Source organism: Eriocheir sinensis, chromosome 6, assembly GCF_024679095.1.
Source record: "Eriocheir sinensis breed Jianghai 21 chromosome 6, ASM2467909v1, whole genome shotgun sequence".
In the NCBI taxonomy this organism is placed as follows: domain Eukaryota; kingdom Metazoa; phylum Arthropoda; class Malacostraca; order Decapoda; family Varunidae; genus Eriocheir; species Eriocheir sinensis.
In genome coordinates this window covers 5,925,762-5,951,728 of record NC_066514.1, presented here as the reverse complement: position 1 = coordinate 5,951,728, position 25,967 = coordinate 5,925,762, and the positions used below count along the sequence as shown (strand labels likewise).

Here is a 25,967-nt window from a genome sequence, read left to right as displayed (position 1 = left end):
TTGGTGGTTGTGGTGGTGGTGGTAGTTTTTGGTGGTTGTGGTGGTGGTGGTGGTAGTTTTTGGTGGTTGTGGTGGTGGTGGTTGTAATGCTGGGTGTGGTGGTGGTGGTAGTTTTGGTGGTTGTGTGGTGGTGGTAGTTTTGGTGGTTGTGGTGGTGGTGGTAGTTTTGGTGGTTGTGGTGGTGGTGGTAGTTTTTGGTGGTTGTGGTGGTGGTGGTAGTTTTTGGTGGTTGTGGTGGTGGTGGTAGTTTTTGGTGGTTATGGTGGTGGTGGTAGTTTTTGGTGGTGGTGGTGGTGGTAGGATTTGGTGGTTGTGGTGGAGGTGTGAGTTTCTGGGGGGTGTGCTGGTGCTGGTAGTTTTGGGTGGTGGTGGTGGTGGTAGTTTTTGGTGGTTATGGTGGTGGTGGTAGTTTTGGTGGTTGGTGGTGGTGGTAGCTTTTGGTGGTTGTGGTGGTGGTGGTAGTTTTGGTGGTTGTGGTGGTGGTGGTAATTTTGGTGGTTGTGGTGGTGGTGGTGGTGGTTTTGGTGGTTGTGGTGGTGGTGGTTTTTTTTGGTGGTTGTGGTGGTGGTGGTAGTTTTTGGTGGTCATGGTGGTGGTGGTAGTTTTTGGTGGTTGTGGTGGTGGTGGTAGTTTTTGGTGGTCATGGTGGTGGTGGTAGTTTTTGGTGGTCATGGTGGTGGTGGTAGTTTTTGGTGGTTGTGGTGGTGGTGGTAGTTTTTGGTGGTTGTGGTGGTGGTGGTAGTTTTTGGTGGTTGTGGTGGTGGTGGTAGTTTTTGGTGGTTGTGGTGGTGGTGGTAGTTTTTGATGGTAGTGGTGGTGGTTGTAGTTTTGATGGTTGTGGTGGTGGTGGTAGTTTTTGGTGGTTGTGGTGGTGGTGGTAGTTTTTGGTGGTTGTGGTGGTGGTGGTAGTTTTTGGTGGTTGTGGTGGTGGTGGTAGTTTTTGGTGGTTGTGGTGGTAGTGGTGTTACAGTATTGAAGTGAGTAATGAAGTTCATAATATGTGACACACTGCCCACAAAACTGAACATGTCTTGAAGGAACAAGAAGGCGTTTGGTCCCACAAACTTATCCCAGACTGTTTACAGTAAGTATTTCTTTCATATTTCTTTTTCTATCTATTTTTAAAGTCAACACTCACACATAGGTCTATTAATTGTGATTTGGTAAAATAGAAAAAAGTAAAACATAACTAGTGATGGGAGAGCTGCATCATCTCTAGGGATGCCATAAACAGCAGGAAAACAGGTCACAGAATGCTTTCACTGCTTAGCCTGCTAAATATGGAGAATCACTCCACACACCCCAAAATACGATATTACGCCTCCATATTATAGTTAAGGGATGAAATACATGTCCCTTAACCATAATATGAAGCCACAGGTACTTAAAAGTAAAGAAAAAGTCCCCAAAAGGAATAATATTCACGAAAGGGTAGCCTCCTATGATGGTCCAGCCAGTGTAGCGAGAAATACCTCCTCGCAAAAATAAGTTGCATATTCACTACTCCCCTTACCCCAAATGACCATATTTATACTACTCCAACCGAACTTTACAACCTGACAGCTAACGGGGGGATAGGGGGGGGTCACCTCCCTCGACCCCCCTGCTGACCAAGGGGGTCTGTGCCCCCTCTGAACCCCCCCTTACCTTTGCTGGATGGAATATATGAATATGCAACTTATTTTTGCGAGGAGGTATTTCTCGCTACACTGGCTGGACCATCATAGGAGGCTACCCTTTCGTGAATATTATTCCTATTGGGGACTTTTTCTTTACTTTTAAGCACCTGCGGCTTCATATTATGGTTAAGAGACAAGTATTTCGTCCCTTAACTATAATATGGAGGTGTAATATCGTATTTTGGAGGCGCGGAGTGATTCTCCATGCTTACCCTTAGCCCTTGTAGACCTTACTAACTTATTTGTTGTTTTAGACGTTTGATTTAACTTTTGTAAGTTTTGGAATATACATCAGTAACTTTAATTCAGGTACTTATTTCTGGTTCTAGGAGCGAAAAAGAACTCACAAACGTCAGATTGCACGAGAAGATGTGGAGCATGCAGTGGCGAAGTGGTAGATAGTGGTAAGAGATCGCAGTGGCAATTGCATGTGAAGGGATACTGGTGCAACATTGTCTGCTAATTAGAATACCTATATGTGTAAATCTTATGGAACAGGAAGTTTAATTACATCAAAAATAGGTTCCTTATTAGTTTTGTTTACATGTAGTAATTGGAATTAAGGCTCTGTTAGAGATGATTCTAATCAGAATATAGGTACAGATGTATTTCTGCCAAAGGAATTTTGAATTCTGTATAACTTTTATCTATCTCTGTCTATCTATGGCTCTGACGCCTCGTTCCCTCTGGGAACAACACCCTAGGGCAGTGGTTCCCAACCTTTTTTTTTCAGGCGACCCCAATCATGCACCTCTAGACATGACCACAACCCCACTAGTTTAGTTGTATATGTGTTATTATAATATAATAACACCATGTTTGATATTTTGAGGTCTTGGCGACCCCAGGAAAAATGCTTAGCGACCCCAGGGTTGGCAAAGGGGGCCCTAGGGGGTGGCCACGGCAGAAAAGCCGTATTACTTTTATTACTACTATTGTTACTATTATTCTGTATTACTTATGTTTATATAATATTGATTAGTAGATTTTGTTTCGCAATATTCACAGTACATTTGAGAAGCTCATATTTTTTGTGACATAAATAATATAGAATAATTTTATAGCAGACAGTCACAATATAAACACTCAATTTCATTTTACTTCCAAAATCAAATTGTGTTTTTATAGTTTTGTTAAAGTGGAAGAAAAGTCATTCAGTTTTGAAGCATGTATAAATAAATAAAGTTAAGTTGAATTGTTTGATTATTACTCATAAAACTTTGAGATATGTATGGCCGTTGATATTAGGCTTTAGGCAATTCAACAGAAAATGAACGCCAGAGAAAACTCTCGATATGCTATAAGTACTTTTTAAATACTAACATCACTGTTTCACTGGAGGACAGAGGTGTGGGTATACTCATATAATGTATAAGACTTCCACTGCCTTCTGTTTTTCAGTGACAATGTCAAAAGCCCTTTATCAATGGTAATGCACCAAATATATGCAAGATATCCCCATAAATTATATGGCATGCCCACACAATACCTATATGGATCCCACCCATATCCCACGTTCAACCCACTTGGGCAGCCCACCTGAAACCCACATGAATCCCGTGGCCAAATTTATCTGGGCCCCGTGTGGCCAGCCCACATGGGGCCCATAAAGTAGCCCAAAAAATACTAACATGGGTCCCATCATCCAGTGCTGGCTGGGTATGGTTGCAGGTGGTGCAGTGGGAGCCACTATGGTTGCAGGTGGTGCAGTGGGAGCCACTATGGTTGCAGGTGGTGCAGTGGGAGCCACTATGGTTGCAGGTGGTGCAGTGGGAGCCACTATGGTTGCAGGTGGTGCAGTGGGAGCCACTATGGTTGCAGGTGGTGCAGTGGGAGCCACTATGGTTGCAGGTGGTGCAGTGGGAGCCACTATGGTTGCAGGTGGTGCAGTGGGAGCCATTATGGTTGCAGGTGGTGCAGTGGGAGCCACTATGGTTGCAGGTGGTGCAGTGGGAGCCACTATGGTTGCAGGTGGTGCAGTGGGAGCCACTATGGTTGCAGGTGGTGCAGTGGGAGCCATTATGGTTGCAGGTGGTGCAGTGGGAGCCACTATGGTTGCAGGTGGTGCAGTGGGAGCCACTATGGTTGCAGGTGGTGCAGTGGGAGCCATTATGGTTGAAGGTGGTGCAGTGGGAGCCACTATGGTTGAAGGTGGTGCAGTGGGAGCCATTATGGTTGAAGGTGGTGCAGTGGGAGCCATTATGGTTGAAGGTGGTGCAGTGGGAGCCATTATGGTTGAAGGTGGTGCAGTGGGAGCCATTATGGTTGAAGGTGGTGCAGTGGGAGCCATTATGGTTGAAGGTGGTGCAGTGGGAGCCATTATGGTTGAAGGTGGTGCAGTGGGAGCCACTATGGTTGCAGGTGGTGCAGTGGGAGCCATTATGGTTGCAGGTGGTGCAGTGGGAGCCATTATGGTTGCAGGTGGTGCACGCGGAGCCATTATGGTTGCAGGTGGTGCAGTGGGAGCCATTATGGTTGCAGGTGGTGCAGTGAGCCATTATGGTTGCAGGTGGTGCAGTGGGAGCCATTATGGTTGCAGGTGGTGCAGTGGGAGCCATTATGGTTGCAGGTGGTGCAGTGGGAGCCATTATGGTTGCAGGTGGTGCAGTGGGAGCCATTATGGTTGCAGGTGGTGCAGTGGGAGCCATTATGGTTGCAGGTGGTGCAGTGGGAGCCATTATGGTTGCAGGTGGTGCAACCGGAAGTGAACGTTTGCGAGCTTTAAATACACTGTTTATCTCTGGTTTATCAAGGCACTTTTGAGGTTTGTGATTCATAAACGTTAAATAAATGTTTAACGACCGTTTCATGCATGTAGTTGTGATTCAATATGACTCTATATTAATACAATATACTCTTATATCTGCTGCATGAGGTTTGTTAGCTTAAATATTGAAATTACTGTTATCTATAAGGTTTATAAAAGGACTTTTAAGGTTGGTGATTCACAAACGTTTCAGAAACGTTTTCTTCATGTGGTTAACACTTTTGAGGCCGGGGGTGGCTGAATGCAGGCAGCCATGCCCCCGCTGTGCCTGCAACTGCCCGCTCTGAACTTAAAAGTTTCGGCAAGGTGTTTGTTAAGTGAAACGTCGATCGAATTTTCGGTCTGCCACATCTCAACTTGCACGAATTACGGCAGTCATTGCCTTTAATGAATTACGTTGAAAAATAATTCAAACAAACTGAATTTCATCAGCATGGAAGAATAATATATACAAAAAATATATTAAACGATATTGTACGTTTTCTAACACAGGTATTTGTGCATTTCTATTAGTAATTGATATCAAATTTTCTTAAGATATGTATTCATGTGGAATGCAAAGACATCATGATTACACCATGCAGCTAGAGAATCAAACATCAAATTTGCAATGTCAGATATTGAAGGAGGGCGCCGTCCACTGCATGATGTCGCTTTAGCTTTTTTTTTTAATATTGAAATTATTCGATGTTTGTAACGACTATCAAGGAGAAAAAAAAACTTTGTTGTAATTGCAACAATGTCTTTGTGCCATCACATTACACTTATATGCCTCAAAACTCTTTAAACATTGATAATGTACACGATCTGCAGTTGAAAATACTATTAATTGGCAAACGCGCCATCAGACCGTTGCCAGATTATCGTACTCACAGCATTGTATTTACTGGTTTCTGACCCATAACAACTGTCAAGAAACACCAACAATTAACCATTTTATTGATAATTTTATATGAAGCCAGTTTTGGGGGTGGAGAAGATAGCTTTTAGGTCGTAAATAGGCAAACATAAGAGGATGAGTACGACAATCTGGTAGCGGAACCCGGGCCGGGCAATCTTCAAATCAAAACAACGGCCTGGCGCGGGGCTGCTGCAGTGCTCAGGACCGCCGCTCTCACCTCAACAAAAGGCAAGTAATTATGATTCTGTTGTTCGGGGTGAACGACGTGGGCAGGGTGAGGTCGAAGGAGCTGCTCAGGAGGTACAGGGAGCTCCTGGGTGGTTTGAGGGAGTGGCAGGAGGTTCATCCTGACTAGTGTGCTGCCCAAGGCCAGTGTGGGGGGGAGTGGGCCTCACAGGCCATGGGCCTGAACCACAGGGTGAAGGCCCTGTGTACCTGCATGGGGGGTCAGTTTGTGGCTGGGTGGGATAGCTTCAGGGGACGGGGGGAGCTGTTTGCAGTGGACGCAGTGCACCTCAGCAGGAAGGGGGTGGGTAGATTCAGCAACTGCTGGAGGGTGCAGTGGAGGGTCTCCGGCAGGTAAACTAGACCTATTAAGGATTTCAGAGGCTGTGCGGCCTCGTTTTTTGGGAATAATATCGTAACGAACAATCGTATCGGTACGAGATTTTGCGACAGTGTATTTCACACACTGCCTTAATTTTTAAGGGTATCGCCAACCGCCACAAGTAGAGAATAAAGGCACTTGTCCCTATACCAAGAGGGTAAAGTCATCAGTGTCAGGCAAAGATACGAACACAACTACCAGAGGCTCCGCCCACCTTGTTCCTCTTCCCTCCATCTCCCGCCTCCTCCCTTCTCCCTCAATCTCTCTCTCTCTCTCTCTCTCTCTCTCTCTCTCTCTCTCTCTCTCTCTCTCTCTCTCTCTCTCTCTCTCTCTCTGGAAGATACATACATACTCGAGAATGATTTTTTTTTTTCAATTCAGGCATGCTTGATGTGATACTGGGACTTTAATTTTGAGCATAGTGATACACATCTGGGCCGTGGACGTAATGACATGTGAGAGTAGGGTGAGGTGGTAAATGATGACTACCATGATTGATGGTAGAACGATTGCTCGCTTGTATTTGTTTCTCTCTCGTTTGTTTTTTGTTGTTTCGCAATTCTTCCCGTTACCATACTTTCAGCTCTTCCCTGACAATAAAATTAATAGCACCACTATAATTTGGCGATAAGAGCACCATTACTTTTATCAGTAGGTACATGCTATACAATAGCCCTACGAAAACGTACACCATAAACCACCAAACCACTACGCTACCAATAGTTACGGAGGTAATTAGGCTATGTAAGTAACACGTTACCCTACTCTCAACTTTATTTAAAGGATGCCTATCAGTATTAGAAAGAGTATATAACGCCACTACAATTAATGCATGCCTTTCATTCATTATAGTTACGAAGCTAAATGAGAGAGAGAGAGAGAGAGAGAGAGAGAGAGAGAGAGAGAGAGAGAGAGAGAGAGAGGAGGAGAAGGGAGGAGGGAGGAGAGAGGGAAGAGGAACAAGGTGGGCGGAGCCTCTGGTAGTTGTGTTCGTATCGATGCCTGACACTGATACTCTGGTATAGGGGTATAGGGCTTTTTGTTCCTACTTGTGGCGGTTGGCGATACCTTCAAAAATCAAAATTGTGTGTGTGTGAACACAAAATCAAAAATCTCAATGATTGATTATTCGTTGATATTATTCTAAAAACGAGGAGGCCATGGCCTCTGAAATCATAGTAGTAGAGGTAAGGCCAGTCAGAAGACAAGAACCATATATGTGTATGGCAGGGACAGAAGGGGAGGGAGGCAAGGAAGCAGGGGAGGCGTCTGGGATGCCTAAATGTTAGGGGATGGAACTTTTTCAGGTAAAGATTCGTTTTAGTACCGTGCCAGTATTTCATTACCTACCTTATGAAACATCACTAGCTCTTCATATATCTTTTCTACAAATGTTTAACAATCATGGAAACATCTAATTCAAGGACTAGTTATTGTTGAATGTAGGGGATAATATTCACGAAAACGCAGCCTCCTTTGGTGGCGGCCATGTTGACGGTGCTGCCGCCCCAGCCACAAAATAGCTCGCAGAGGGATTAGGGTGGGGGAGCATATTTAAACAACTCCAACTGAGCTTTGCGACCTGCTAACAGGGGCTTCCCTCGACCCCCTTCTAACCCAGGGCCTGAACCCCCACACACACACACACACATGTATATGCAACTTATTTCTGTGAGGAGGTATTTCTCGCAACACTGGCTGCACCGCCGCCGCGCCCGCTGCCAGAGGAGGCTGCGCTTTCGTGAATATTATCCCTTATTTTCAACAATAAATAGTCCTTGAATTGGATTTTGAAAGCGTTTCCATGATTGTTGAATGTTTGTAGAAAAGGTATATGAAGAGGTACTGATGTCATAAGGCAGGTAATGAAATACTGGCACGGTACTGTAACGAGTCTTAACCTTTTTTCTATGAACACCAATTCTAAGCAAATTCCCACTGCTCATTAAAATATATATATATATATATATATATATATATATATATATATATATATATATATATATATATATATATATATATATATATATATATATATATATATATATATATATATATATATATATATATATATATATATATATATATATATATATATATATATATATATATATATATATATATATATATATATATATATATATATATATATATATATATATATATATATACATTATTATGTTTACTTTTGGTTGTGATGTAGCTTTGTATAATGCCTGCTTGCTCTCTCTTCAACCCCACTGTTACTGCATGTTGATGAAATGGTAATCATGACTTCTCTATCTTCATACAGATTCTTACGAGAAGGCAAGAGGGAAACAGAAAGAAGCAGAGATGGTGCATTACATGCAACTACCCGGAGTATCATTCAGATCTACAGACTGATCTACTTACTGATTTTGATGATGAAGGTGTGGGGCCTCGTCATTCAAAGAGAAAACCAAAGTACGTATTGTTAAAAGACAGACCTGCATACACGCTTCTGCAGTTTTTGGGTTTGCATAACTTCTTGCTTTGTACAGGCATGGCACAATGGTAGCCCACTGTTGTCCCTGTGCAAGCCCCACTCACAGCTTCATGGAGAGGCTTTCATTGCCACTAAACGTTACAGAATGTTGTAGCAGGAAGTGCATGGGTGGTTTCGTTAGAGGCCTTTCTGCTGATGCAGCCATAGCAGAGGCTGACTCATGTCTCACATGGCTGAGGGCAATTAATTCATCACATATTTTTGATGGGCGTTACTGTGTTCACACTGTCCCTTCACACATATGTGCCATGTTTACATAAATGTATTGAATTGCATATGTAGGAAGACCTGCCTCTTACAACAGTAACTTGCTTGGGTGATGTTGTGCATGATGCTTTGTATTTAGACTAATGAATTTTTCCTTGTATAATTATGTTTGAATGTCTGCATGGTGAGGGTCATGATTTTCTTGACTGGATGATTATAAATTATTATAACTAATTGTAAAGTGTTTATATTCAAATTTGGTGCCTAGATCTGACAAAAGTGTTTGACTGTGATATGATGTATAAAGAGACTATTTAAATGCAACACTTGCTTGGCACAGTCAGTACCATACCATGCCTACATCCACACCACTACCACCATGTGCATTCTTTAATATCCTCACCTCAAGTGCATTTACATGAAATTATTGAAAGCTACACCACAGCAGCCTTTTTTTCATCAGTTCATGACAATTAAAAGCCAATTGCTCTAAGTGTTGACGTAAAAGTTTGAAGTGACTATTTTTTTGTGATATGGGTACAGGTATATTATACATTAGAGCAAGGAGGTGGAATAATGTGAGTTTGTGGTGTGTATGTGTCTCTTATTTGGTTAGGATGTGGCAGACTGCTGATCACTCTTAGGATATGTTCCCATTTAATTTTTCATATCCATTTCATATATGTATCCTCCACACAGTCCTTAAATGTTTAGAAATCTTCTTTAGTATAGTATTGTTATAGGATATGTATCTCCTTTAGTGAATGACATGCAGGGGTTAAGTTTATCCTTTTATCTCGGTCTTCGCCTGCTTCTGCATTTCCCTTTTCACTTCTGCCGTATAATTTCCTCACATACTGCAATAACCTCTCTTCCTATTTAAGTGCTTTCTTCCTCTTAACACCTAGCTACCACGTCTTGTGCAAATGCACCTTCCTAGTCAGTTAACTTTTTCTTTTCATTTAATCGAGTCATCTGTGTAATATGTGCGACCCCTCGCCCAGCAACACTCTTTCATCACCTTCTGCTCTTCCATACTTGTGTAGGACTGAACCACAGTAATTCAATTTCCTGTTCTCTTGTCACTTATCTTAAGGCGGCTTTACGCCTGGCAATTCCTAGTCGGCAATACAGGCGCAGCTGCATTTTTGGTCTGGGTCATGGTCTGGGAGCCCTTCTCGCAGCATGTTTTCTGCAGCTGAGCGCGTTAGTCCAGCAGCAGGGTCCATGAAAATTAGGAATCGTTCAACACCCCCTACAGATAAGGTTTGGCTTGATAGGATCGTTGGGTAGACCCTCTGGAACACCCCTAGGTAGTTTGTGGTTTTAAATTGTGGTATCACTTAAAAAATATAGACCGATTTACAAAAAAAAAGTGAGAAAAATAATTTTTGCGTAATCACTTCATTTTATTAACAGGAATCAGAGTTATTTTGGACGAAAAATACATGTGTTATATATCAAATGGTTCGCAATGAAATACTCTATCAGTACATGTATATGAAGTTTGGCTTCTACCTCACTTCTGATGAGGGTATTACGTGAAATGCAAGAAGAGTGGAAGAAAATGCTAGTTTTCCATTTTTGTATCATATTGTGACTACTTCTCCTTCCTTTCACATAAAACATAAATTGTTTCTTATGCCACCAAAAACTGCCCCTATTATTCTATTATATCTTGTGAAAGAATGAGCAACATACATCAATTATTATTACACAGGAAGAACGTTAGTATCAACAATCCATAGTCACTCCGCACCCTTAAATCTGGGTGTCTCTCTGTACCAGTACTACTTCCAGATGTACAACATTTATTCAGTTGTATCAATACCTTTTAACATTGATATAAACATAAAATTAGGCATGTATGTTTTGGGTTACCATATTTTGTTTACTTCATTTTGTTTACCATATATTATCATATTTTACATAGTGTGAATAGAGGATTAATTACAGACTGTAGGTGAGTTAATGTATACTTTTCTTTTGTTCTTATAGGTTAAATGAGCTGCAGCAATGGCAAATGTAGAGGGTCTAGAAGAACTGAATCTCAAACCATCTAAACGAATGAAGCTGACAGATTTCAACAAGTGCATTGTCTGCCAGGTGGGCACACAAGAAATCTTAAGAAAGCCTAAGAAATCCTCCATACAAACACTAGTTGCTGCCCTCAAACTACGCCAAGATGATGTGTATGAGCGATTGAAGTCTGATCTGGACATCTTATCAAATATTAATGTAAATGGCACTCAAATTGCTATGCAAAATGGACTAGTAAGGAGAATTTGCGATACAAACAGCAAATTTCACTCTCATCAACAACACTGTCTGGTTCAGCTGGGACAACCAGGGTATCCAGGGGACACTGCACCACCACTGATTGGACCAAATGTTTGTTTTGCAAAGACTAACACACAAAAGGTGAAGGAGATGTTCAGGGTCAGTACATTCCAAGCATGTGAGACAATAATGCAGGCCGCCATCATGAAAGGGTGATGATAATCTGCTGCGGGTCACACGTGGTGTCAACAATGACTTAATTGCAGCTGAAGCCAGGTATCATAAAACTTGTCATGCTTCATACATCAGCAAGGCCAACCTTATGTCAGCTGCATTCCATGAAGGTGGACAAGAAACTACTTATGATGCAGTGTTCAGAGAATTAGCTGATCAGATTACCATGGAACTGCAACATGGAAAAGCTTTTGAAACATCAGCATTGCTAATCAGATACAAAGCCATGCTGCAGGAACAGGGAGTGATGGGTGAAAGGTACACTAGTCAGCGACTGAAACTGAGACTAAAGAAATTCTTTGGAGGTGACATTGTCTTCCACCAGCCTCATGATTGGACTAAATCAGAGCTCCTGTACTCTAGTTCCATATCAGTTAAAGACATCCTGAACTCTGTTTATCAATCCAATTCAACAATCAGTGAGTATCCTCTAACTGCAGCTGCTGTGGATAAAGGTGATCCAGTAAAGTTGCTGTACCAGACAGCCAAGCTTATCAAGTCTGAGATCAGTGACTGCCAAGGCATATCATTAAGGCCGCCTAACATCTCAGACTTATCACTGACCAAATCTAAGTCACTGATACCAGACAAACTCTATTGGCTACTAAGGTGGATCATCACAAATTCAGACAAGGAAGGCGAGGGTGATTTGTCATCACCTGAATGTAGCAGCTCATCAGATGAAAGACGTGTTGTGATGCTAGCACAGGACATTATGCACTGTGCAACTCATGTCTGCACAAACATGCCCAAACATGCTGCCTTGGGCCTTGCAATCCACCATATGACACGTTCAAAGCTGCTAATCACCATCCTGAACAGAATGGGTCACTGTGTTTCTTATGAAAAGGTACAAGTAATGGATACTAGTCTCGCCAAAGAGATTCTAGCCAAAAGTGATTTGTTTGGAGTGGTGGTTCCATCAAACATCCGCCCAGGCAAGGTCAGTTCGAGTCATAAAAGGGCACTGTGAAGACCTAGCCAACCTCAAGTCAGACCACGAAGAGGCTGACACACGGCTGCTACTGCATGCCAAACATGCATCATATGATCACAGCAGAATAATCATTCAATCCCCGGACACAGATGTAGCTGTCCTGTCCACATTTCACTACAGCAACCTACACTGCCAGGAACTGTGGTTTCGAACAGGAGCTAAAGACAAAGCGAGGTATCTGCCTATCCACAGTCTTGCCCAAGATCTAGGACCACAACTGTGCAGAGCCTTACCAGGATTCCATGCACTAACGGGCTGCGATTCTAACAGTGGCCTCTCAGGGCTGGGAAAGAAGAGGGGTCTGAACATTCTCCTCAAAAGTAAAGAATATCAGTGCAGTCTTGGACAGCTTGGAGAAGAACTGCAACTCTCTACTAGCACATCGGAAGCATGTGAGGGTTTTGTTTGTTCTGTCTACACCACAGCAGAAAAGGCAGGGAGAAAAATAAATGATGTCAGATACTGGTTGTTCTGCCAAAAGGGACAGAAAAATGAAAGCTACCCCAACTAGTGATAGTTTGCTGCAGCACATGAACAGAGCCAATTATCAGTCCCGTGTGGAAGAAAGCTTTGGAATCAACACAAAACTTACCACCACCTTCTGGACATGGTTGGATAGTTGAGGATAATACACTCCAACCCGTGCTAATGACGAAAGATCCAGCACCCAGAGGCCTCATCGAGCTAACAGTCTGCCACTGCCGGAAGTCTGCATGCCGACGAGCAAACTGTGCATGCCGGGCAAACAATATGCCATGCATAGAGTCATGTTCATGCATGGCCCAAGAAGTGTGTGAAAATCAAAGAACTGTCGCTGATGAGACCACAGATGAAGAAGATATTGAATAACTCTGTTAATACCAGTGTTAATAACTGTGTGAAAAATTTTGTGTCTTGGAGTGACTATGGATTGTTGATACTAACGTTCTTCCTGCGGTAATAATAATTGATGTATGTTGCTCATTCTTTCACAAGATATAATAGAATAATAGGGGCAGTTTTTGGTGGCATAAGAAACAATTTATGTTTTATGTGAAAGGAAGGAGAAGTAGTCACAATATGATACAAAAATGGAAAACTAGCATTTTCTTCCACTCTTCTTGCATTTCACGTAATACCCTCATCAGAAGTGAGGTAGAAGCCAAACTTCATATACATGTACTGATAGAGTATTTCATTGCGAACCATTTGATATATAACACATGTATTTTTCGTCCAAAATAACTCTGATTCCTGTTAATAAAATGAAGTGATTATGCAAAAATTATTTTTCTCACTTTTTTTTGTAAATCGGTCTATATTTTTTAAGTGATACCACAATTTAAAACCACAAACTACCTAGGGGTGTTCCAGAGGGTCTACCCAACGATCCTATCAAGCCAAACCTTATCTGTAGGGGGTGTTGAACGAAATCCCTTATTTGGCCTTGTACAGGAAGTAGCTGCTGGACTACGTCCGTCTTGTATTGCCGACTGGCGGCTGAGCACAACATGTCGGCGCCAATAAAACAAGAAATGACAGATACAGACAACAAGATTTGGAGCCGGGAGGCCGAGGTGGCGTTACTAGAAGAAGTGAGGCAGCACAGATACTTGTGGGAGCCACAAGATAAGCTGTATGAGAAGCTGAGTCTACGCAAAACAACTTTTGAGAGAGTGGCAGCAACATCCGAGAAATGTTTATCTCTGCGAGATATCGAAGGAGGTAAGGAACGATTATTTTCGTGTATTATATAATCACACTATGTAATGCCTGGGATGGCATGTTCCTCCCTTCTCCTTTGTTGTTAAATGCAACAATGAACAATCAATCAATCAATACTACTGAAGGTAAAACTCGCTTACTTAAAGTATTTCTACAATATTAGGCTAATGGACCAAACTCATTGTGGTTTTAATATATGGTAGTAGCCTTTTGGGGTGTCTGGGATGAATTCATGCCCTTGCATTTACTAGCAGTTTACGTCTTGATGCTCCCGGCGGCTCCTCCCACGTGTGAACGTACTTGCTCCCGAGAGCACCCAGCTGGTCTAGCCGCTAGATCGTCGCGGCTGTATTGCCGGCCATGAATTGCCAGGTGTAAAGCCGCCTTTAGTCTGTGATTCACTGAGGTTTATAAGGTACAATTTTACCAAACATCTCTGCAGCAGTATGTAAAAGGCTTACATTAACAGACTTATTTATATATATCTATATTCTACAACTGTTCCTCATGTACATGTAAAATAAATCATAATGAACTCAGAATTATGTTTTTCAACAGCTACTCGAACAGGAAAAGCAGTTCCCGGAAGGATGTGAAAATTCCAAGAAGAACAGGAACAACCTCCTTAAGATCCTCCTTGAGTTAGCCCCCAAGCCTAAGAGGAATGCTAAAGTAGCTTCACTTGATATAGTTAGGTCGATAATGAAAAGATTAGCAAACCAAAGCTCCAATGTGTATATTTCTAGGTTTAGTATGTAGGCTAACTGAGATACAATATAATGATTGATTCACATTTATTGAATTAGTGCAATTTAATGATACACTTAATATATTAAGAGATTACTCATCAGCCTTTATAGAAAATGCTTCTATGCAACATGGAGTGACAACAAAACTTTATATCTGAAATTATTTTCCCTTAAAATTCATATAGTTTTGCTAAGGAAAGAAGACGCCTTCCACTTAGAGGCTGACATTCATTTTTTTCAGATCGATATGAAATTTGGTGTGTAAATGTTTTAGCAGGTTAACTATACAGAGTCCAAGTACCACTGAGATCCGATCATTAGGTGACGAGAAATAAATCATAATGTGCTCGGTAAATGCCAATAAATGCTGTCGGTATTAATAAAAATTACTCTGGTTTTTTCTTCTTAATGTCTTGTGAATCAGTCTGTATAATCCAGATACACGTAGCTTTAATGCTGAATATTTAGATTTTCATTTTGTCATTGCATATTTGAAAAAAAAAAAACATCTACAAATCATGATGACAAAACTTTAGCTTTTTTTTGGAAAAAAAAATTCTACCGAGATTTACGTCCATTTTTTTCGAAAATCTAAATCTACAGAAACATTCTCCTTTCTTTCCTCTTTCTAAACAAATCTTTATGTCTGCAGTCAGTTAAAAACCTGACACCATGACTTTGTCCTAAAGGTCAAAAACCTTACGAGCCATTTTCTTCTTAGTAGTGCATATCATCATATTTACAGGCTTTATGTGGCATAATTGTACATATATTGGGATAATAACAGCAATTAAAGGTAATTCAATGCTTATTTTAGTGTTTAGGCTTTATGGTACCTGGTCCCCTTCTGTATAGAGGATATTACTCACTCGCAGGTGAATTGTTTTCACCTCAGGGAACTAGACGTCCCTGCCCTGCATAGTCTCAGGTCACCCTTGGACAAGGTGTAATACCTGATCTGTCTCCCGTGCCAGGGTCACGGTGAAGCCTCTGGGCAGCAGCAGTGGTGGATTGGACTGCAGGCAGAGGATCTCTTTATGAGACAATGGCTGGAGTTCCAGGGTCCTAGTCAGCTGGACCGTGCCTAATTATTTAGGCCTAGGAGTGTGGCGACCTCTACACTAAAAAAAAAAAAAAAAAAAAAAATAAAAAGCCTACCTGGGAACCAGTTGTCGGTGTGAGCTCCCCGTCCCTCCCCCCTATCGACGGTACTCCCATCCCTATTCTGCATAACAGCTGGTTCTTGTTTTCTCCTGAAAGAGATATCTTCCGTGGGCCATTTGAGGTTGTACCTCCCGGCTTCTAGGTGGAGTTTCTGAGGGTTTTTCTTATACTCAAGGAATATTTCAGTCTTTTGGTCTCTCAGGAAGGGCGTCTGATACTCTCTAGAGTTGGTGGAGAACACCTAGTGACAGGTGCCACTGGCCAGGCCTCGAAAAGTGCAGAGTTGGGTTAGGCGTTTGGAAAGTGGGAGCGAATTGCTGGTTCCTCTCCTCCTTGCCAGCTCTGCTCTGTGTGACTACGACCCCGTGCTATGGGACAAAACTTCGAGGACAATAGCTGAAAAGCGCCGGGTTGTGAAAGTCTCTCTCGTGACCGAGGCTCAGGACAAGCGATTGGTCTTTGAGGCGTTTTCAAGACCCTGTGGGAGCGAACTCCCAGTGTTGGAGGCATCTAACACAGCAGTATCTATTTTCCATGCACAATTTTTATACAATTCAATTTATGGTCACAATTTAAGTTATTTCGAAAGCGCTTTTAATATTTGCCCAAACTGTTAACTCGCTTAAAATTCATAGCGACACATATATGTGTCGCTATAGCAACGCCGCCAGCGATTTTTTAATATTTAACTCCTCAGGATAACCTAACCTAACCTGACCCCAAATTGGCCAGTTGGAAATAATTTCTTGGATGTATCCCAAATTAACTGCTGTGCTTTAGTCTAGCTGTGCAAGTTGTCTGAATGTCTTAAAAACGAGACGAAACATAATGTAACCTAAACTAACCTGGGTATTTATCCCACTGAGGTCCACCCTGTTGCGTATTGATTTTCTTATCATCTTTATAATCCTCTCATTGAGTAGAACAATTTCTTCTAAGTAATCGTCCGTCGTAAACTAGTAATCAGCGAGATACAATTTTTAAAAATATTTATAGTTATGCGTGTGAGAAGACGCGCCATTACGGCTGTCTAGGAGTCTCTTGGCTGCTGCGTCCCTTCCTCACATGACACTGGGCCTGCGCGAACTCTTGCGAGAAATTCCTAGATTCCTTCAACCAATCACCGCCCCTTTTTTTTATTTCTATCAGCCAGTGACATCGTGTCTAGCATTTTCATTCCCTTCCGCTTCATTTTCAAATTCAGTTCCGCTATACGGCTTCCTAGTGTGCCAAATGTCCTAGCTCCGCCTCGTATCTCCAGTGATGAGGACTATGATTCAGACGAATGAGGTGAGCCAGGTTAGGATACAAAACGTTAAGTTAGGTTACGTTACGTTAGTCTAGGTTCAGTTAGGTTTAGTTAGGTTAGGTTGTGTTTGGCGTTTGTTTATTAGTTTCTCATTCAAGAAATTCAGGATGCAATGGTTATTAATGTTTTTCATGTGATTGTAATATTAATTTCTACCGAGAATCATTGGTTTCCACTCCCTCACCTCCAGAGGTAATAGCAATAAAACTAAGGATTTCTGACAAAAATCAATATTGGAATCACATGTAAAACCCTTATAACCATTGCATTCTGAAATTCTTTAGTGAAAAAGACAGGGTGGACCTCAGTGGGATAATTACCCTAACCTGACCTAACTTAACCTAACTGGGGGATCCCAAGAAGCTATTTCCGACTGGTAAATGCAACTGATAATGAGATTTAAATGATCAGAATGTTTAAATCCACTGGTAATGTATTGTTATAAACTGCAATTAATAATACCTTTTTTCATAGTCTCCATGTCTGATTTTTGTCTTGATGACGCTAAAGTTCTCTAAGAAACAATGGGTAAAACATAAGGTACTATAGGTCAATTATATGGGAGACTGAACATATTCTATTGCAATAAGCATGAAATTAGTATTTCCAGGATGTGGAAAAGATCGGCGAGGCTGGAGGGCAAAAAAGAAGAGGAGTGTGTGGTACCATCTACCTGGATAGTTGAAGGCAGCCAGATTTTATATTGGCCATCAAAAGTTGATGCTCACAATGCCCTAACTAGTCGAGAAGACCCAGACCCCAGATCATGGAGAAAATTTCCATTGATAAAAGTAAAAATAGCTTCTGGTAAGTAATACATATTGTATTGACCACAACTGTAAAGCATTGGTAACTGTACTTCATCGCTTCCTTAGCCAAAATTTTATCTGAAGTACTACAGTACGCCATCAGTAACGAAGGGGTTAAGGCAGATCGAAGAGATCCTCCCTTACCTGGAAACTCTGCATATCCAATCTAACAAGTCTCTGGCCCCATTAATCCAAATACAGGAGGGATTGTTGTAATCACTTTCAGTTGTCTTAATTTCTTACCTCCGTAAATTATATGATCTGTCATTTTTCGCAATAGGGTTAATACACCTGAGGAGTAACACTTTTAAGGGTTTGGAAGTTTAAAAAGTTATTGAGTCATGTTTGCAGTGAAAACCTGAAATAGACAAGCATTTAAATGGGTTTCAGACAGTTACGAGGAATGTGAGACATCAGCAGTAGACAGTGACAGAAGCAGCAGTGACCTGGATGGGGAAGACGGTTTGACCTTGCGTGGTAGGAAGAAACGTATGAAGAAAGCTCTGCCAAAGGACTTTATTAGTAGTCAGGATTTGGATTGTCCACGTAAGTCTGTATTCAGTTACTGAGATTTGCAAGCATGTATAAGGTTTTTCTAGACAAAAATATGTACCTACATACATACACTATCTTCTACTCATGCTCATCCCTATACTGTCCAAACCCCTTATGCAAGAGTTAACCAGCATCTTCACTCTTTCATCCCTCACGCTGGTAAACTCTGGAACAATCTTCCTTCATCTGAATTTCCTCCTGCCTATGACTTGAACTCTTTCAAGAGGAGGGTATCAGGACACCTCTCCTCCCAAATTTGACCTTGCTTTTGGACACCTCTTTTGTTTCTTTTTAGGAACAGCGAGTAGTGGGCTTTTTTATTATTGTTTTTTTGTGTGTGTGCCCTTGAGCTGCCTCCTTTGTTGTAAAAAAATAAATAAAAAAATAATGTAATATATATATATATATATATATATATATATATATATATATATATATATATATATATATATATATATATATATATATATATATATATATATATATATATATATATATATATATATATATATATATATATATATATATATATATATATATATATATATATATATATATATATATATATATATATATATATATATATATATATATATATATATATATAAGAAGGGGGTAGCCAAGACAAGACATACGACTTCACATTCACACTCATTCACACCTCTAATCTTTATTCTCATGCACTCAAAACTGTTCTCCATTCGCTCCTGTCACGCACAATCACTCTACTGCTAAGCTCTAGTGTCAGTCCCCTTCCCTTAACTGCCTCCTTCACACTATCAATCCATCCCTTCGGGCCGCCTCTCAGATTCCTACCCCTCCCGTTTGAGCGTACTATATTCTTCACCAACCTGTCATCCTCCATTCTTTCAACATGACCAAACCATCTCAGCACACATTGCTTTGCTCTTCCTGCCAAATCTCTCACAACACCTGTTCTCCTTTTCACTTCCTCATTCCTGACTCTATCCATCCGTTATATTTTATATATATATATATATATATATATATATATATATATATATATATATATATATATATATATATATATATATATATATATATGACGTCTTGAGGCATACAAAGCGCCATCTGGCCAAAAATGCGATTCTGTGGTATAACACTATTTTGACCCTTCCTTTATAAGCGAGGAATGTCAGTTTGTACAAAACTGCAGTGGAAATAGGCCTGGGAGTCCTTCAAAATAACCCTACATTATCACCTACGCAGTTGAAAGTGAGATAAGAAAGCAGTCATGACGAAAATGTACAGAGCGCCAATAGCATCACTGCAAACGTGCAAGCTTTTCCGTCTAGCGCGTAGTGCAAACTCTTAGCATTTATTGTTTATTAGTATATTTTACGTTTTGTAACTTCCTTCATGTTCTGGATTATTATGAATATCATGAACTGTGTATGACATATTAAAAAGTTAATGTAATTCCTTATTAATGAATAAACCTAAACATTAATGATTTTCCTGCTACATAGCGCTACCAGCATTCTCGTTGGCAATACTGACAAAAACAAAGCGACGCGCCACCCGCCTCTGACGCCGTTCTTCAGCTGCTTCTTCCCGTTCACGTGGCTACTATGACTATGACTCAATCAGGGAACCTCCAGGTGGCATGTAGTACCATTAATTCCCAGGCACACTATCGTTGATGACTATAAACAGGAATAAGGATAACGGTTTTAGGATTTTTGTTACCTAAACCATTACCACAACATTGACTTCAATTTCACAATGTTAATATTTTGGTTTAAAATACTAGCAATCTTTTTACATCATCATACTCACCACCAAAAACGCTTTATTGTGTGCAAATTTGGTGTTTCTAGCATACATATTACCCAAGTTATAAGCGATTGCTACTTGATAAAAGTTGCCGTCAAATATTGCACATCATGGATGTTTTTGAAAAACCTCCTTTTTCGTGCCTATATATTTATTTATTTTCATAACTGAGTACATGGCAATATTCTACATACCTTAACCTTCATTTTGATCTTTGATTGAAGTGTACCCCTTAAAAAACAATTAAGTTATGATAATTTAAACATTGCAAAACTTTAAACGCGATTTCCCGCATTTAAAAAAATGGCGCTTTATGCGTTTTTTTGCTCAAGACCTCATATATATATATATATATATATATATATATATATATATATATATATATATATATATATATATATATATATATATATATATATATATATTTGCTTTATTATAGGTTTGTAGTAGATAAGCATATTTGAATTATTAGATATTACCATAGTAAATTTTGTTCTGTTAACAGCTATTATTTTTTCACAGACTTTGCCTCAGGGCCATCTTTACAAGTAACAGTTGCTCCCCCCACCACAAAAGGTTGTCCCACACAACCATCAACACAAAGGCTTGCCAAGTGCAGCAAGAAACAAATCTGAAAAGACATAATTCTGACAGGTAAGATGTAGCTGTAGTCTACAACCAATTGCTTTATGTGATCATGACCTGATGTAGAGAAACAAATGCAGTCCATGTGCAGTAAAGGGTCATATTACTGTATTTCTTATATAGGATGAGGTCATCCATGATGTGATCTCAATCCGAGATGAATATAGTATGACAAAATGTAGCTGTGAGTCTATCTATCTATATATTGAGGGTGTTTCCCCTGTAAAAGGAGTGACTCCACGCTCTCCAAAACCACAAATCTCCTGAACTGTGGCCCATCACCGGATGCAGTTTAATGTCCGACCAGGATAATTACTAATATTTCCTATTACATATATTTCACAGATGTGAAAGTAACCAGCAAAAGAAGAGTAGTTACCAACAGCAAGATGAAGGCAGTCAGCCTGATACCCTACACAAAAGACATGACAGTCGTGGCTGACGCAGCAGACATGACAGTCATGACCAACACAACAGACATGACAGCAGTGACCGATGCAGCAGGCATGACAGTCATGACCGACACAACAGACATGACAGTCGTGACCGACATGACAGCAGGCATTTCAGTCGTGACCGACACAACAGACATGACAGTCGTGACCGACACAACAGACATGACAACAGTGACCAACGCAGCAGACATGACAGCAGTGACCGACAAGTGAGCGATTGGATTCAGAATCTGTCTAGTGAAGACCTTGATGATGTTCAACCCTTGAACCAAGGAGAAAACCATCAGAGTGGATTTCCTATGGATTGGGCAAGTAAGTTGAAAAGTTTTTGTGCACCACTGAGTAGTGCTCAAGTGTTTTAAACACTGAACAGTGTAGTGCTTTTAATTTTTTTTTTTTTAATTTTTTTTTTTTTGGCGGTATCATGGCGGAGGCTTCTTCAGTGGATTCTGATGGTCGGTCCAAGGCTTCTTCGGTGGGTCCTGATGGTCCCAGCCCGTTTCTGGCGCAGGCGAGTGTAGTGTTTATAGTGGCGCCATCTTGCATTGGCTCATGCTGCTCCCAGAGCTCATCTCCAGGCTCATCTTTAATCCAAGAATCTAGAGTCCGGGTTGATAGGTGGTCTTCTGGACAGCATGTGGGTAGTTTTAAGCTACTTGGCGGCTGAAAAAAAAAAGCCAAGTGGTGGTCGGGAATTGAACTCGCGTCCTCCTGAACGCGGGGCCGTCTTGCTATCTGTTCAGCCACCGCCTACCCAAATTCTTCTTGTACGAATATATTGTAAATGTACTGAGTTATATTGTGCTAACAGTTTTACGTCCTTTCTGGTTGCATTCATTGTGATAACAATTTTCGGGAACCTGACATTACAGTGAGTGTACCAAAGTCCTGCTGTCTTTCACTTAGTGGCACCACTCATCATCACCTGCAGGTTCCAAAGATTACACTAGTGTCCTATACCATGTACTTACAGCATCATGCCTGATTGTAGTTTACAATGCTATGATTTTCACAAGGTATCCTGTACATACTTTTTTTTAATCTGTCCAAAAGTATAAAAATTAATGGAGATGTAGCAACAGTGTAACACGCCAGGGCCTTGGAAAGTATTACAATACTGAAAGTCTAAATATAATTGTTCAGCTTCCATGTAATTACTGCAAAAATCATTATCAATAGATTATTATTGGATTTGTGTTGTGATTTGTAAAGGAGTTACGATATTAAGTTAATAAATTATTAGCATTAATCTGTATAATATAGGTACTAGTTCATATAAATATTTGTTGGAGAGTTGATTGTTGATTTGTGTGGGTATGTGTAAGTAGGAAGATTCAATAAGTAAGAGTAGCTCTAAATAGTTTCCACACCATAATTAATATGGTTCACTCACTCAGATTCACCACATTTGGATAACAATATCTGAGGAGGATTGAAATATTGCCTGTTCTAAAATGCCAAGTGTATGTCAAAACTTCTTTTCCTCACTTTTGTTTCCAGAATTCCAGAGGCGAGTCATTCATTTGTTGCTGGATATGAGGACCTCTTTGCATACTCTTACTGGCTCTACACCAAGTGACAATGATATATCAATTCAACAGCTGGACTCTATGGAGGATGCAGAGGGATTTGAAAATGAATAGTGAACACCCTCTTTTAGCAAAGAAATGACAGAAAAATTTGTCCACATAGCTGGAATTTCAGTGAAGGATATGATATCAAAGGTATTGTGCAGCATTATGTCGAAGGAGTTGATGTGTAAGTACAACATGTATGGACAACGGGGCAAAGTAGCTTTTAAAAATACAAGATTGTGCAGTGTCATCACAGACTGTTATGAAGAAATTCAGAGATGTGAGTTTAACAGAAATACAGAAGATGATTGCAACAAACTTGTGTAATGCCCCAAAAATGAAGTAAAGTGGAAACTAAATCATGTAGGGTAGCGGGCAAATAGTGATGCTGGGTCGGGATACAATAAAATCAGGTAACTTCAGACATTTTTTAGGGTTTTGGCCTATAAATTCTTGTAGAACTACACTATTTGAAACCTGTCCTTACTGTGAAAACTGTTCTATGATCTGTCCAACAGTTTGGTTAGACTCAGGAAAACTGTTGATACCCACATTTTTATTCCAGGTACGGTGTGCAAAAAAATGTAGCAACAAGATGTGTATTCTCAAAGCATGAACAGAAATTTGTATTAGTAATTAAGAGCCACACCTGTAATATCAAGGCATACTGTGTAGAACAGTCCTTGAGTTAAGGCTGAGGAGGTAAAACTAAAATCTGAAATCTGCCACAAAATGGTTGTTGATAATGAAACTGGCTTTATAATGCTACCCAAGAGCTCAGCTGTAGTCAGAGTCATGGTAATTTTACTGCCTCCTGCCTCCTTTCACCCACTATTGCTGTGACTTGACTGCAGGCCTGCCATGAATACCAGCAAATTGTGAAAATGATGATGTACAGTATTGTATTGTGGCTTTTCTTTCTCCTGATGGATATTAAATTTACATAGTATTATATTGTATTGTGGCTTCTCTTTCTCCTGATGGATATTAAATTTACATAGTATTATATTGTATTGTGGCTTTTCTTTCTCCTGATGGATATTAAATTTACATAGTATTATATTGTATTGTGGCTTTTCTTTCTCCTGATGGATATTAAATTTACATAGTACTATATTATGTCTCATTGCAATACATAGTGCAATGCTGTAGTGCTTTATGTGAATTTTCTGTATTGATTATTTTCTTGTTTATCAGCAATGCATACCCTATATATTGTTTAAAGATGTAAATGTCATTGTAGGATGTGTGTATTTGCATTCCTAAAATCCTGTGCATTGTACAGAAATATATACATTCACTTCAAGATATTCATGTATGTATTCCTTGTACTACCATCATAGTATAGTGCCATACTATATTATGCGTTATAGTACTTATAAGGAATACATATGAATATCCTGCAGTACGTGGATGTATATTTCTATTCAATACAAGATTTTAAAAATCCAGATATACAAATCCTACTTTGGAATTTATATTTTTAAATAATACAGGAATACAGGACATGCATTGCCGATAAGCTAGGAAATTATCGTATTAATACAGAAATTACCTTGGAAATTACACGAGTAATTCAAGTGTTTTGGTCACGTGAAGCACTCGTGTTCACGACACGTAAAACTCACGTGAAAATTTCTCGTGAATTTCAGGTGTCAAAAACACGTGAATTCCTTTTTGCGTTTTAGATCAGTTTTTCTCGTGATATTCACGTGTCATATTCACGTGAATTTGATCAGATTCATCCGAGTTTTGCCCACTGGGTTGGAAGCCCATTTTTCAGTGATTTGGCCGTCCACCACCAAAACCACTGTTCCCTACAGGGACTAATCGACCTAACGACCACCAAAACCACTGTTCCCTAAAGGGATTAATCGACCTAACGCCGCCGCCGCAAAATAGCTCGCATTCATTACCTACCTTATGAAACATCACTAGGTCATCATATATTTTTTTTCTACAAACGTTTGGTTAGCGACGGTACGCTTGGTTAGCAACTAGCCCACACATGTGAGACCAGGTCCACCACGCGTGGTTATTTTTATTTTTTTAGAACACGCAGCCCAACGGCTGCCGTGCTGAGGGCCGGGTATAGACCGGGCCTGTTCAGCCCGAGTCCCGGATGACCTTGAGTCATGGCTCAGGGCTGTTTTGGGGTGGTTAGCGATGGTATGCTTGGTCAGCGATTAGCCCACGCATGTGAGTATACGGTAGGGATTTTCCTTACTTTTGAGACTAGGGAATTTTTCCTGATTTAGGGATTTTTCTAGGGAAATTTTGGAAGGCCATTTTTCAGTGATATGGGCTCCCCCCCCCAATACCCCGGTTCCCCACAGTTCCCCAGGCTTGTCTTGGGGGATAGGGGGGGGGGCTGGGGTGGTGGAGGGGGTGGAGTGGTGATTCTTAAGATTTACCCCATGGGGGGCTGTGCCTCCCTGGACCGCCCCACATGTAGGGAATTTTCTAGGGAAATTTTGGAAGCCCATTTTTCTGTGATTTTGGCATCCCCCCCAAATCCTGGTTCCCCACAGTTCCCCAGGCTTGTCTTGGGGGGTGGAGGGCTGGAGTGGCGGAGGGGGAGGCGGACTCCTAAGAAAGTATTACCAAAGTCTTTTTACGGCTCATTTTTAGGTGTTTTTAAAGTTCATATAAGGTTTGCGCAAACCAAAAAGTGTACCCAAAAACAGGTACTCTTCAGGCTTGGTTGAGGTTCATCAGAAGCTCATGTTATGAAGTTTGCACACCTTCTACAAACATTTGCCAAACGTCCTATGAACTTTGAATTTCTGGAGGGGCACTATGGTTGCAGGTGGGAGCCATTATGGGGGCAGGTGTTGCAGTGGGATGCACTATAAGGTTTCGTAAATATTATCCGCCGCAATCACTCACCTCGTCTGCTGAGGTCTAAGCAGAGGAGTTGTTCTAGGAATAAAGTAAAACTGGGGAGTGGCGAGCCGGTGTGGTGCTGGGCCGCCGCCGTGCCTGTGATATATATGTGTGTTTTTTA

The 25,967-nt window shown here is 40.7% G+C and overlaps 1 protein-coding gene and 2 long non-coding RNA genes across 5 annotated transcripts; 2 read left to right on the top strand and 1 right to left on the bottom strand.

Moving 5' to 3' along the window:
- Nucleotides 1-3,196: 3,196 nt before the first annotated feature.
- Nucleotides 3,197-4,357, bottom strand: LOC126986890 (extracellular matrix organizing protein FRAS1-like). Its single transcript, XM_050843372.1, has one exon. It carries the CDS (start codon nucleotides 4,355-4,357, stop codon nucleotides 3,197-3,199), a length of 1,161 nt encoding a protein of 386 aa, XP_050699329.1.
- A 3,774-nt stretch (nucleotides 4,358-8,131) lies between these two features.
- On the top strand, nucleotides 8,132-21,486 carry LOC126989420 (uncharacterized). 3 transcript variants are annotated; one of them, XR_007743261.1, is made up of 7 exons: nucleotides 8,132-8,399; nucleotides 13,634-13,903; nucleotides 14,158-14,318; nucleotides 17,736-17,932; nucleotides 18,325-18,480; nucleotides 20,809-20,940; nucleotides 21,277-21,486. It is a non-coding gene; the product is annotated as an uncharacterized LOC126989420 (long non-coding RNA). The 3 variants fall into 3 exon arrangements; XR_007743259.1 differs by having other exon boundaries at nucleotides 13,634-14,318; XR_007743258.1 differs by lacking the exons at nucleotides 13,634-13,903; nucleotides 14,158-14,318.
- Nucleotides 21,487-21,491: 5 nt separating this feature from the next.
- LOC126989429 (uncharacterized) lies at nucleotides 21,492-23,971 on the top strand. Its single transcript, XR_007743267.1, has 2 exons — nucleotides 21,492-21,698; nucleotides 22,887-23,971. It is a non-coding gene; the product is annotated as an uncharacterized LOC126989429 (long non-coding RNA).
- The last annotated feature ends 1,996 nt before the right edge of the window (nucleotides 23,972-25,967 follow it).

Excerpts from the sequence above, each read along its gene's own strand:
- LOC126986890 (XM_050843372.1), bottom strand. The coding sequence starts at position 4,357 with ATGGCTCCCACTGCACCACCTGCAACCATAATGGCTCCCACTGCACCA.